A 13,278-nucleotide genomic window follows, 5' to 3' on the forward strand; every position below is an offset into this window, starting at 1 on the left:
TTTCAGACACCTTTTAACAATGGACAGAAATAATTTTCACTTCAACAATTCAATCTTCATCTTGCCCCTCCTTACCCTTATGTCACTGGTGTAGATAAAATCAAATTACAGAATTAAGGGGAATATGTGGAATTTGACATGTGTTTAATTTAGGGATGTGGTGCTGTTACGGACCGGAGTCCTTGGACCCTTTAATCAATAGAAATTGATAAGAGGCCAGATGAGAAATTCAGGTAAGGCTTTACTGGGACTTGTGCTGCAGCAGGAGGGAGTAAAACCAAGTAACAGGTGCCCTTGCTTGCTCCAAGGAGGGCAGGCTGGTTCCTTCAATGGAATGACTGGTAGGGGCCGATTGGTGGGTTGGGCTGGAGGTGGGGTGCTTAGGTGGTCTGCCCAGCCCCTTGGTGCTACTGTGTGCAGGGATTTTGGGAAATACCATGCCTTTGCTCCCCACACCTCCAAAACGGCAGCTAGTTTATGACCTTTTTGTATCTTATTTTTGATAATTGCCCTAACTGTGCATGCGTGTAGTTATTTTTAGTGCCTTATAGTTTCTTTGTCATCTGCCTTCTTTTAACCAGCTGTTGATTTTTGTGTGTGTGTGTGGTTGTACATATAGATCAAGTAACACCCTAGTGGATGCTCATTTAACTTGCCCTGAGACACACCATGGTCTATTAGTCACTATAACAGAGCCCTGTGGGTGAAGATATTCTGGTTGCCATTCTGGCCTTGCATTATCACAATTATGTACACTTCCTTCTGTTGGTCAAGTACTACCATCTGGCCTCTGCTATTTTGTGTTCTTATCAATCGAATTAATATTAAGGAGCCCAGTCCCATAGCAGCATCTCTTACTGTCACCTACAGTGGGTAAATACCACTGAGCTTCTCAAAGATGCCAGTGGTACCCTCACCACTGTATTTCTTACTGCCTTGGAGATAGGTGTGTCCACTGGGCTCTTACAAGAGACATAGTCAGATGGTGGGTTCTCAGGTATAATACTATACATTTGTTCTTACATTCTAACCTCCCAGAGCCTTCTGACACCTTCCTCAAGGAAGTCAAGGCACTTCTAGAATCTCTCCTTCATTTGCTATAGGCCTTCATCCTATCTAAGCTTTAAGGAGCCATCCCAGCAATATATTAGAACTAGCTCCATGTGTCCTTGCTATGTCATGAAACTCCAGGTGTTTTTCAATGTTAGTTAATTCTCTCCTGTCCACATTTGCCTTCACTGGTCCAACACTTTCAGGATTCACTCCTCAGTTCCTTCAGGTACATAAATATTAACCAGGTCTTACAGATCTTTGCTTATGTGTCTGTTGCTTCATACAGGTTTTTGCAGGGGCTCCAGAAAAGGTAGGCTATTCTTAAGCAGAGCAGAGGAAGCTACTTGTACCAACACAGATTTCAGAAGACATTTTGACATTTCTCAGGCTTGTTCATCTAAGTGCTACTGTTGCAAGTCTCAGGTTTCCATTTATTCCCTTTTAGGTCCCTGCCTTTGGCATAGAAGACTTGTCAAGACAGTATTTCAGTCTCCTTTGTAGCTATGCTACCTTACAACTCAATCCTGGGTCTGATTATGAGCACAGTTTGCTCTGTGGATACAAAAGATAAACACCTCTTTAAATACTGCCTTGGATGCTTTCTGGTTTTCACAGCCTGCCTAGACTTGAAAGTTGGTAACTTGAGCCTGTCCCTTCTTTTTTTTTTCTTTCTTTCTTTTTTCCTTTTCTTTTTTTTTAAGTTTTCATGAGCCCTTAACAAAAATAAGCCAATCCACAGGTCTTATAATTACCATTGCCTTCCAACTGTTCAAGGGCTATCCTTAGTTCATAAGCAAATGCTTGACCTTCTACCTATAATTCATCACAGTCATCTACCAGTAAAAGTCTTAGTGATGCTGATTCAGGCCAGGGGTTATCACCACCCACACTTTCCACCAAAAGTGCAAGTGTCTGACTGGTGAGGGATTCAGTTCCAGAATCCTTTTCTGGGTGTCTGCTTTCTAGGTCTACTCCTGAGATCAAATGTCTTATCTTGGGTTCCCTCGAAAGGCAGAGTCTGAGACAAGGGTTTAGATGCAGTTGGTTTGCTTTGGAAGTAATTCCAAGAGACAGGAGTGTGAGTATGGAGAATAATGGTAAATAGAAGGAAAGAAAGCCAATCCAAGCATGCATTTTTGAGCTGGTCACCACTGTGGGTACCAGGAGCTTTGTCCTGATGAGAGCCTTTGAAGAGCTGTGTAACTGTGCCTCAGAATTATCAGAACTGACTGACACAGAATCAGTTGATGATTGATTCACTGGCTCTTCCCCTCAGTGGTTTCTCCAGTGAGTGTCAGCTCCTTCCACTTTCCAGTCTGTGCCTGTGCCAGAATAGCTGGATGGGCTTCTGCAGGCATCCCAGGTGGTGGTGGCAGAGAATTCCTACTGCAAAGCAGGAGATGCTCCATGCAATTGAGGCAAGGCTGTGGCAGAGCATAGTTGGCTGCAACGGCAATGGTTGGAGCAAAAAGGTAAGCCAAGAAAATATGAAGAATGAATAAAAGATGTCTACGCACATGTACGTCTGACTTGTGATAATCAGACTATGTCAAAGTTATTTCTCTGTGTGCCTGTCACCACTCCTAGATGCTAAGTACTTTAAAAATAGGGCATGGAATAAATTGGCATTATGTGTCTCCTGAAATGATGCATTGAGAAGAAGACAATATTGCTTCTGTGATATTCCTACCAAAAGTCATATCCTGAATCTAATTGTGAAGAAACGTCTGACAAACCCAAACTAAGGGACATTCTACAAAATTTATGGCCTGTACTCCTAAAAAAATGTCAATGTCATGAAAGACAAAGGAAGAGAGAGGAATTGTTCCAAATTAAATAAAAATTGAATGCAACATATGATCCAGAATTTTGTTTTCCTATAGCAGACACTTATTGGGACAATTGCCAAAATTTGAATACAATCCATATAGTAGACAATCCTTTTGCATCAATGCTAATTTCCTTATTTTAATTATTGTTCTATGGTTATATAAAGGAATGTTCTTGTTTTTAGGAAATATATGTTGAAGTATTTAAGAATAATGGAACATCATGGCTGAAAGTCTTCAAGAGAAATGATAATAAAATGTAAATATTTGAGGAATCTGAGTGAAGGATTTGTAGAAATTCTTTATTCACTTATTGCAACAAAGGTCTGAAATTATGTCAAAATAAAAAATTTTAATTTTAAACAAAATAAATGGATATATATTTATTCACATATATGTATATATGTGCATGTGTAATTAATTAATTAATTATGAAGCACCTAGCACAATGCCTGCTGTCATATAGTAGGTTTTCAGTAAATGTAGAAATCAGGAGAGGAATGCTCTGAAACACCAAGGACAGGTTTCTAGGTGATCTAGCACTTCCTTTTCCCATGATGATAATTCAGGGCACTGTGCTTAGGATTTGAGCTCTTTCACCCTAAGCTATCATATAATTTCCAAATACAAACTGTACTTTAAAAGTGTACCTTGATTTAACATTTAAGGAGGAAGTTATACTGATTCTCTACAATCTTTTTTAGAGGACAGAATCAGAAAGAATACTTCCTAACTCAACCAAGTGGGATTTATCCCAGCCACACAGGCTGATTCAATGGGAATCAATTAACATAATCCATCACATCAATAGGCTAAAAAACAAAAATAAAATGATCATATCAATAGATGCAGAAGAAGCATTTGACAAAATCTAATACCCATTCATCATAAAAACTCTCAGTAAATTAGGAATAAATGGGAACATCCTCAACTTGATTTTAAAAACGAAAAACAAATATCTACAGCTAACATCACACTTAATGGTGAGAAACTAGAAGCTTTCCCACTAAAATCAGGAATAAGGCAAGGATATTCCCTCTCATTGCTCCTTTTCAGCACCATACTGGAAGTACTACTTAATGCCATAAGAGAAGAAAATTTAATAAAAGGTATACAGATTGAGAAGGAAGAAATTAAACTCTCTTTGTTTGCAGATGGCATGATCATCTATGTAGAAAATCTAAGAGATGTAACCAAAAAAAATCCTGGAGCTAATAATTGATTATAGCAAGTTTTCAGGATACAAGATTAATACACATAAGTCAATTGCTTTCCTGTATACTAGCAGTGAACAAGTGGAATTTGAAATTAAGAACACAATGCAATTTACAAAAATGAAATAACTGGTATAAATCTAACAAAATATGTACAAGGTCTGTATGAGGAAAACTGCAAAACTCTTAAGAACCAAATTAAAGAACTAAATAAATGGAGAGGTATTCCATGTTCATAGATAGGAAGAGTCAATATTGTTCTTCCCAGCTTGATATATAAATCCAATGCAATCCCAATCAAAATCCCAGAAAGTTATTTTGTGGATATTGACAAAACGATTCTAAAGTATACATGGAGAGGCAAAAAATAGAATAGTCAACACAATATTGAAAGAAAATAACAAAGGTCAAGGATGACACTACCCAATTTAAGACTAACTATAAAGCTATAGTAATCAGAACAGTGTGTTATTGTGAAAGACTAGACAAATAGATCAATGGAACAAAATAGAAAGCCCAGAAATAGACCCTGGTATAGATAGTGAACTTATCTGACAAATGAGATAAGGCATTACAATAGAGCAAAGATAGTGTTTTCAACAAATGGTGCTGGAACAACTGGACATCCACATGCACAAAAAAAAAAAAAAGTGACTCTAGACATAGACCTTAAACCCTTCACAAAGATTAACTCAAAATGGATGACAGATCTAAATGCAAACTATAAAAACTTCTAGAAGATACTATAGGAAAAAACCTAGATGACCTTGCTTATGGTGATGACGTTCTAGATACAACACCAAAGGGATGATCCATGAAAAAAATAATGGATAAGCTAGCCTTATTAAAATTTTAAAACTTCTGCTCTGCGAAAAACAATGTCACAAGCATGAGAGTACAAGCCACAGACTGGGAGAAAATATTTGCAAAAGACACATCTGTTAAAGGACTGTTATCCAAATTATACAAAGAACATTTAAAATTCAACAATAAGAAAACAAACAACCTGATTAAAAATAGGCCACAGATCTGAACAGGCACATTATCAGAGAAGATATACAGATGACAAATAAGCTTATGAAAAGCTGCTCCACAACATATGTCATCAGGGAAATGCAAATTAAAACAACAATGAGACTCTGCTATATACCTATTAAAACGGTCAAAATCTGGAACACTGACATCACCTAATGCTGGCCATGATGTGGAGGAGCAGCAGGAACTCTCATGCATTGCTGGTGGGAACGCAAAATGGTACAGCCACTTTGGAAGGCAGTTTGGCAGCTTCATCTGAAATGAACTATACTCATACCATAAGATCCAGCAATCATGCTTGTTGGTAGTTACCCAAAGGAGTTGAAAATTTATGTCCACATATAAAAATCTGCACATGGATGTTTATAGAAGCTTAATTCTTTACTGCCAAAACTTGGAAGGAACCAAGGTGTCCTTCAGTAGGTGAATGGACAAATTGTGGTACATACAGACAATGGAGTATTATTCAGGGTTAAAAAGAAATGAGCCAACAAGCCATTAAATGACATGGAGGAAACTTAAATGCATATTACTCAGTGAAAGAAGCCTTTCTCCCATTGCGGAGCACAGGCTCCCGACGCGCAGGCTCAGCGGCCATGGCTCACGGGCCCAGCCGCTCCGCGGCATGTGGGAGCTTCCCGGACCAGGGCATGAACTCGTGTCCCCCGCATCGGCAGGCAGACTCCCAACCACCACGCCACAAGGGAAGCCCAAAGAAGCCAATTTTAAAAGGCTACTTATTGGCAACTATACTCCAATAAAAATTAATTTTAAAATAACAAAATAAAATAAAAAAGTATATATTGTATGATTCTAAATATATGACATTCTGGAAAAGGCAAAACTACGGAGACAATAAAAAGATCGGTGGTTGTCCAGGGTTGGGGGGGTGGGTACAGATGAGGGAAGAGTAGGCAAAGCCCAGGGAATGTTTAGGGCATTGAAAATTCTCTATGATACTATAATGGAGGATACATGTCATTAACATTTGTCCAAACCCATAGAATGTACAACACCAAGAATGAACTGTACCGTAAACTATGGACTTTGGCTGATAATGATGTGTCAATGTAGGTTCATTAATTGTAACAAATGTACCACTCTAATGGGGAATGTTGGTAATGGGGGAGGCTATGCATGTGTGAAGGCAGGGGGTACATGAGAAATCTGTGTACCTTCCCCTCAATTTTGCTGTGAACCTAAAATTGCTCTTTAAATATGAAAAAAATGTGCATTGAATCAATGAACAATTAGGATTAGGTAGCCATTAATAAAAATATAAAGATTACATTCTTGGGCAAGTACAAATGAAATAAATGAAATGTGACTTTGTGAAAAGGTAAAAAATTACATATATTCTGGAATTTACTATAGTGGTTATATGTAGAAAGAGAACAAAAAATAGTCCAAGAAAAGAAGGAATTCGTTTAAGTAAAGGGGATAAAGATGAATTCTCTGGAAATGACCTTAATAATAAATTTTTATAAAATGAAAAGAAGGGCTTCCGTGGTGGCGCAGTGGTTGAGAGTCCGCCTGCCGATGCAGGGGACGCGGGTTCATGCCCCGGTCCAGGAGGATCCCACATGCCGCGGAGCGGCTGGGCCCGTAAGCCATGGCCGCTGAGCCTGTGCGTCTGGAGCAAAAAAAAAAAAAAAAAAAAAAAAGGAAAAGAATAGGGATGATGTCTTACCCATCTTTATATTCTCAGTACTTTATATTCTCAGCCATCTCTTCTACCTTGTAGGGAGAGCCCTCCTGAGAAGGAGCCCAAGCAGAGAAAAGCAGGCAAGAGCTGGAGGATAAGGCACAGCCCTATAGAGTCAGCCGTGAACTCACTGACACTAGAACATTGTTAATCAAGGCCACAGCAGTGAGAGGCCCGCATACCGCAAAACAAACAAACAAGCAAACAAAAAGAACATTGTTAATCTCTCAACTTTCTTTTACATAAACCGGTGAATTCTCTTTTAGCCTGAACTAGTTTGAGTCAGGCTCCTGCACTTGCAACCAAAAACCACCACCACCAAACAAACTAAAACTAAAGCAGTTGGTTTGTCCTACTCAGGGGCTTCCCTATGTTGGAGATCTACTTACCTTGAATTGAAACAAAGATAAATAGGTCCTTTGCTTAATCTTTGTGTGGCAAACAATATTCGAATTCACACCAGTGCTGGTGATTTTCTCCTTTGCATTTGACTACTGCTCCTGTTTCTTTCCCAGCTACACTTGAGATCTGGGCCAACCCCAGCTTTTTAATTTCACACATGGCATAATCATGTAGTTTCTTACCTCCTTCTTACATAACCTCTGAAAAGCTGTTTTCTGTGCTATTGGCACTGAGCCAGCCCATCCTCTATGACTTTTATATTTTTGAGCCTCATGGTTACAATAAAACATGTCATTGTGCAGCTTTTTAAAGAGGATGTGAGGAACACGCTTGGGCTTCCTGCTCCGCCCGTGGAGCTTCTCATGGAAGGCTCTGGAAGTGTGGGAGCAGCGGAGCTGTCCTGGACGCCGTGCTGATCAGATTGTTGGCACCACTAGAAGCTGGTTTGAGAGAAATGGCTGAAAGTGATGGAAAAGAAAAAATTAAATGGACAACCACCATTATTATTAGCTCATCTCTTAAGAGTTATGAAGTTGCAACTGCCCTAGAAAATCGAAGCCATAAGGTTCGGTATTCAGATTCAGTGGAAAATGGATCAATTATATTTTCTCTTTCTGGAGTTGCATTTTTATTGATGGATGCTAAAAAATGCTTTATGTCTGCTGAAGAAACATTTCTAGCCAAAATTGAGAAGTTTATTAACATTCACCGAAATAGTTTTTTGGTTCTATCTGCTGCCCTGCATGGGCCTGAGGAATGGAAACTGATGTTCAGGATTCAGCAGAGATTCCTGGGTAGTAACCTACGGATACTTCCAGTACACAACACAATAAATGCTATTAATCTTATGTGCACCATAGCTAAGATCACCTCCAAACCACACACAGATAGCATCTGCTACAGAATGATAACAACTAAAGCTTACATCATTGAGCAAAGTCCAGTTTGGAAAACACTTCAAAAGATAAAACTGAGTAGTGATACATTTAACCCAAATTAGACTATCAATTACAAATGTCCTTTTGGAAGAATATTAAAATAAAATACATACAATTAAAAATGAAAAAAAAAATAAATAAAAAATAAAGAGGATGTGAATGTCTGAGACTATTATTCCCAGGTATGGTGAATGCAAGTAGACACAGATGAACTGGAGAGCTTTCCCCAAAGCAAAAACCATTATTTCATTATACATGACCTTGGTACCAATATAATTCTAATTTTAATTATAAGCTTTAAAATTTTCAGTTTCTTAATATGAAATGCAAAAACATGTACTCTTTCTTGGAAATTATCTGCAATATAAAAATCCAGTCACAAAAAGAATATAACTCAGAGAAGAAGAAATATGAATGGTTAATAAATGTATGAGAAGTGCTAGATCTCATCTATGATTAAAGAAATGCATATCAAAATAACAATGCTATACCGTATTTCACTAACAGATTGGCAAAGATTTAAAACAGACGCTCTCAGACACACGCTGTTGGTAAGAGCACAGGCTGGCATAACCTTTTTGGATGGCATTTTTGTGGTATCTATGTAAATATCAAGTACATCTAATCTTTGGCCCAGCAATTCCATTTCTAGAAAGTTGCCTTCCAGATACATCACATAAGTATGCAAGAATATACATTACAAAGTCACTTATTGTAACAATGTTTGTAATAGTGAAAATCTAAAATCATTTAAATTGTATTTCAATAGGTAAACAGTTAAATGCATTACAGTACATCTGTACTGTGAAATATCTGGATGACATGGACAGATTGTTACGTGGAAAAAGCTAAGTATAAGAGTGTGTGTGCGTGTGTGTGCGTGCGTGTGTGTGTGTGTATACACAGTCATAAGCTCATTTGTGGGGGACAACTGTACATGCTTAAAAATATGGAATGACATATCAAACGGTGTGACTTCTGGGAAGTGGAATTTGAGAGCAAAAAATAGGATAATTTCTTTTTATTTCTTAACTCTTTCTATTTGCACAGCAAGCATACACTACTTTTTATAATAAAATATATTTTAAAATCCAGTCACAATTTTGCATTACTACACAATCCAAAAAACAACAAAAATACAGTTAAACTGTTATAAAATTAAAGAGTAATTAAACCATGCCTCTGTGCCAGTCATAGTAGGTGGTATTTTAGGATGATAAGCAATTGAAGTATGAGAGGAAAGTAAATAAAAGTGTGTAGAACTGAAATTTAAAGGTTAGTCACTTTTTAATCTACACAGGTAATATAAGTACTAATACAAATGAACTACTGAATTCAATTTTATGAGAGCAAGTTTATTGCATGGAATTATATTTTCAGTAGCCAACAGTGAAGTTACTGCTATTGCTTGTCCTCAAGTTCATGTGTCCTCCTACTGCCCTGCCATTGCCATCTCTGGTAGGGCAGTAGGAATTATTCTGCAGGATCAGGGTTGTGGAATTTTCCCTACTTCCTATCCCTGCCCTAGAGAAAGCCAAGTGTTTTGGAATTATGGCCAGGGGCTCTGATATTATGGTATGCCTATAGAGGAAGGCACCAAGTGTTATAGTTGGGGGCAGTTGTTCTTCCCCTGCTTTGTAAGCAGAGATATGAGAAGTTTAGGAGTTGCTAGAATTTGCCTATGACTAGAAGATTGAACTAAGTGTCCCCAGCTACACCCCTGGGAGGAAACTGGATAGATAACACAGGAAAGAAAAGGAAGGAAACACTGAGATACTGAGACAAGGTTGCTAGATCAACCATATCATGGACTTGCTAAAGGGGGCTGGATTTAACAATTTTGTATTAAAGTGTTTCCGTATCTGTTTTCCTATCATGCTAAAAGCACCTGGGTACAGCTGGAACAATGATTGGCACATAGTAGGTACTTACTAAATATAGATTTGAATAAATAAATGAATCAATGAATAAACATCCAAGACAGAAGAAAGACTCATTAGAGAGTGGCTTCATTAGAGAGCTCCCTAAAGGTAAGGGAGGAAAAAACAGGTGACGAATGAGAGGCAATGGCAGAAAAGCATGTCAGGAAGAATTAGAAAGGGAATCTTGAGCTCTCTCAATAGTGCGGTATACTTGGGAGGCCTTATTATCCTTGCATAACCTAGGATAACCCAGAGAAATACACAAGCCAACTTAGATAGATTAAAGCTAAGATAGAATGCCCAGATTTTTGCCAAATAAGAAGGGTCCCAGTGTTTGCAGTAAAGGAGAACTTTGGAGAGTTCCATCCTTGGTAAAATTCCCTTAGAGTTTGTGTAAAATAACTCATGTGATTTGTCTGCTCAGATTCTATTATTCCATACCAATTATGGATTCTATAACATCTACTATCCTAAACCACTGAGCCCCACCTCAACTCCAGAGGCAAATCATATCTAGGAAACTTCAGGACATCCAGGCACTTTCTGGCACACCCAGGAGCAGTATTACTGCAGTGCTACTACCACAAATATTAATATTCTTATTACCACCATACCATCCCCACCATGATCACCATCATTATCTGAGTGAAATCATTCAATAATAAATCATAACCCTAAAACGTGTCTGGTAACCTAACCAATCAGGGTGGCAATCTCTTCCTTTCTTCCTCTGGGTGGGGTAACCAGGAGAGAGGTGGGCAGAGAAAGGTGAAATATTCCCTGTAGTTATATCTCTATCTCTGTAGCTATGTCTGTATGATAAGAAATATACTAGGAAAACTTTGAGATTTGAGAGGAGACCTTCAGGAACCAGATAGGTTCTGAAGCTTTAGAAATACAAACTGGGACTCAGTACCTTCAGGATTTTTTTTCTTGTTCACTCCGTCTCTCATGTTTACTTAATTCTGCTTGGATTCATTCTCTCATTTAACAGATGGGCTATTTCCACTGGCAGAAAAACATATCTGCCAGCAGTCTTGGGCTAATATCATACCAGTTATCTTTCCCAGAGAGGATATATTTTTTCAGCTTCATTTTGAATATTTCCAGGGAAAACTCTGAGTGACTTGAGCCATTTACGTATCCCTAGACCAATCATTTTGGTCAAGAGGATAGTTTACTCTGATTGGTCCTACCTGTGTTGCATGTCCACCTTTAGGCCAGGGAATGGGATCCTGTGATTGGCAGCTTCCCAAACCATATGGGATACATAGTTGGGGGGTGATGCCTTGTACCTGAAGAAGGGGAAGACGTTATTGAAAGAAGGGAAAAGAGATGCTTCAGAGGTCCACAAAAGATAGATCAAAAATAACTAGTTAGCAAGATGGGAAACTAGCTAGTTAGATGACTATATAGATGACAGTTACATGTATTAGTGATCATTATAGGATCTAATATTTGTTCTCACTTTTTTCCAAAAGATGTATTTCTTTGCTATTCTCTCCTGTTCAGTTATTCAAATGTATTATAAAATCGTTGCCGTATACCAAAAAAAGAAGAGAAAAGAAAAACCTGTTGATATCTTAATTAGAACTGATGACACCTAGACATTTTTCCATTAGACTTGCCATTCAAGTGTATAGCATAGTTTTCCACTTATTCAATCTTCTAAAAAAAATTTGTAGATCTTTTATATAATGTAGGTGGGAGATTATTAGCATAATAGCTGACACCAGAACAGTCTTTGATTAGGAAAATACCTTAATAAAGTGAAGGTAGGGCCGCCACACTCTGTCCCTGAACTGCACATCTCCAGGGAACCCCATTTACATGAACTACAATGTAAGCAAGGCCCCCGGAGTTATGCAATGAAGCAGATCTGGGATGAATGTGAGAGTGGACAGGAGCCAAAGCAATGAGAAGAGTGGTTAAACTTCTCTGCATGAGAACATTTTGATTTAGCTCAAATTTTGATTAAGAGAGAGAACAGAAAAGAAGAGAAAAAAGGATGAGAAAGGTGGCAGGACAAAGAGAGAAGCTTACGTGATGGTGGTACATGAGTGAGGAAGCCAGTGAGAAAACCTTGACAGCAGTATAAAGTAGGGCCATTTCAGAACAGGAATGGTCTACAAACAATTTTCAGTTGTTTGAAGTGGGATATGAAGGCTGCTGTCTTCAGTAAAATTTCTGCTACTTGATACAATCTTTTTCTACAAGATAATTTTGTAATGGGTAAGGGGAACAGAAAGCATGGGCTATGACCCAGCTTGTGTCATTGTCACAGCAGAGATAAAAAAAATAGACACAAACATGCAGAGAACAGAGGAATTAAAGGCATGGAAATGGGGGGTTTGAGTAAATCATATCTGGAACTCAGGATTCTAGGGTGAGTGCCCTCCTGCTGACACCTAAATTGCATTCATGATGCCTCTGTACCACTCATTAGCGTTCTGTAAAGTACTCTGTGGTTATTTCTTGCCTTTAGAAATGGGACCCTATATTCCAAAATATTTTCCTGCCAGTTTTTGCAGGTTACTATAATCTATCTGTATCTATCTATTTACTTATTTACCTATCTATCTATCTATCTACCTATCTAAGAATATATGAAATAGGGGCTTCCCTGGGGGCGCAGTGGTTGAGAGTCCGCCTGCCGATGCAGGGGACACGGGTTCGTGCCCCAGTCCGGAAAGATCCCACATGACGCGGAGCGGCTGGGCCCGTGAGCCATGGCCGCTGAGCCTGCGCGTCCGGAGCCTGTGCTCCGCAGCGGAAGAGGCCACAACAGTGACTGGCCCACGTACCGCAAAAAAAAATATATATATATATATATATGAAATATGTGTAACATATATATATATGAACTAAAGAAAAAATTTTAAAATATGTTACACCTTTCCTGCTAATCTGGCTTTTATCTGATATAATTTCCCTTTAGACCAAAGAATTTCTTTTACAATTTCTTGTAGTTTAGGTCAGCTGTCAACAAACTCTCTCATCTTTTATCTATCTAAAAATGTCTTCATTCTGTATTTCTTTTTAAGGAATCATTTGGGTATATTGTAGGTTGACTTTTTTCTTTTAGCACTTTAAAGATGTTGTAGTTTGACTATAATATACTTACATGTGTTTTCTTTGTGTTTATCTTGCTTATAGTTTGCTGCACTTCTTGGTTCTGTG

The 13,278-nt window shown here is 38.3% G+C and overlaps 1 protein-coding gene across 1 annotated transcript; it reads left to right on the forward strand.

The window, feature by feature from the left end:
• Positions 1 to 7,692: 7,692 nt before the first annotated feature.
• Positions 7,693 to 8,238, forward strand: LOC103083098 (uncharacterized protein C1orf146 homolog). The gene has a single exon (XM_082930830.1). The coding sequence runs from the start codon at positions 7,693 to 7,695 to the stop codon at positions 8,236 to 8,238; it is 546 nt and encodes a 181-aa protein (XP_082786956.1).
• The last annotated feature ends 5,040 nt before the right edge of the window (positions 8,239 to 13,278 follow it).

This window comes from Lipotes vexillifer, unplaced genomic scaffold (genome assembly GCF_000442215.2).
Source record: "Lipotes vexillifer unplaced genomic scaffold, Lipotes_vexillifer_v1.1 scaffold329, whole genome shotgun sequence".
Taxonomy (NCBI): Eukaryota; Metazoa; Chordata; class Mammalia; order Artiodactyla; family Lipotidae; genus Lipotes; species Lipotes vexillifer.

Excerpts from the sequence above, each read along its gene's own strand:
- LOC103083098 (XM_082930830.1), top strand. The coding sequence starts at position 7,693 with ATGGCTGAAAGTGATGGAAAAGAAAAAATTAAATGGACAACCACCATT.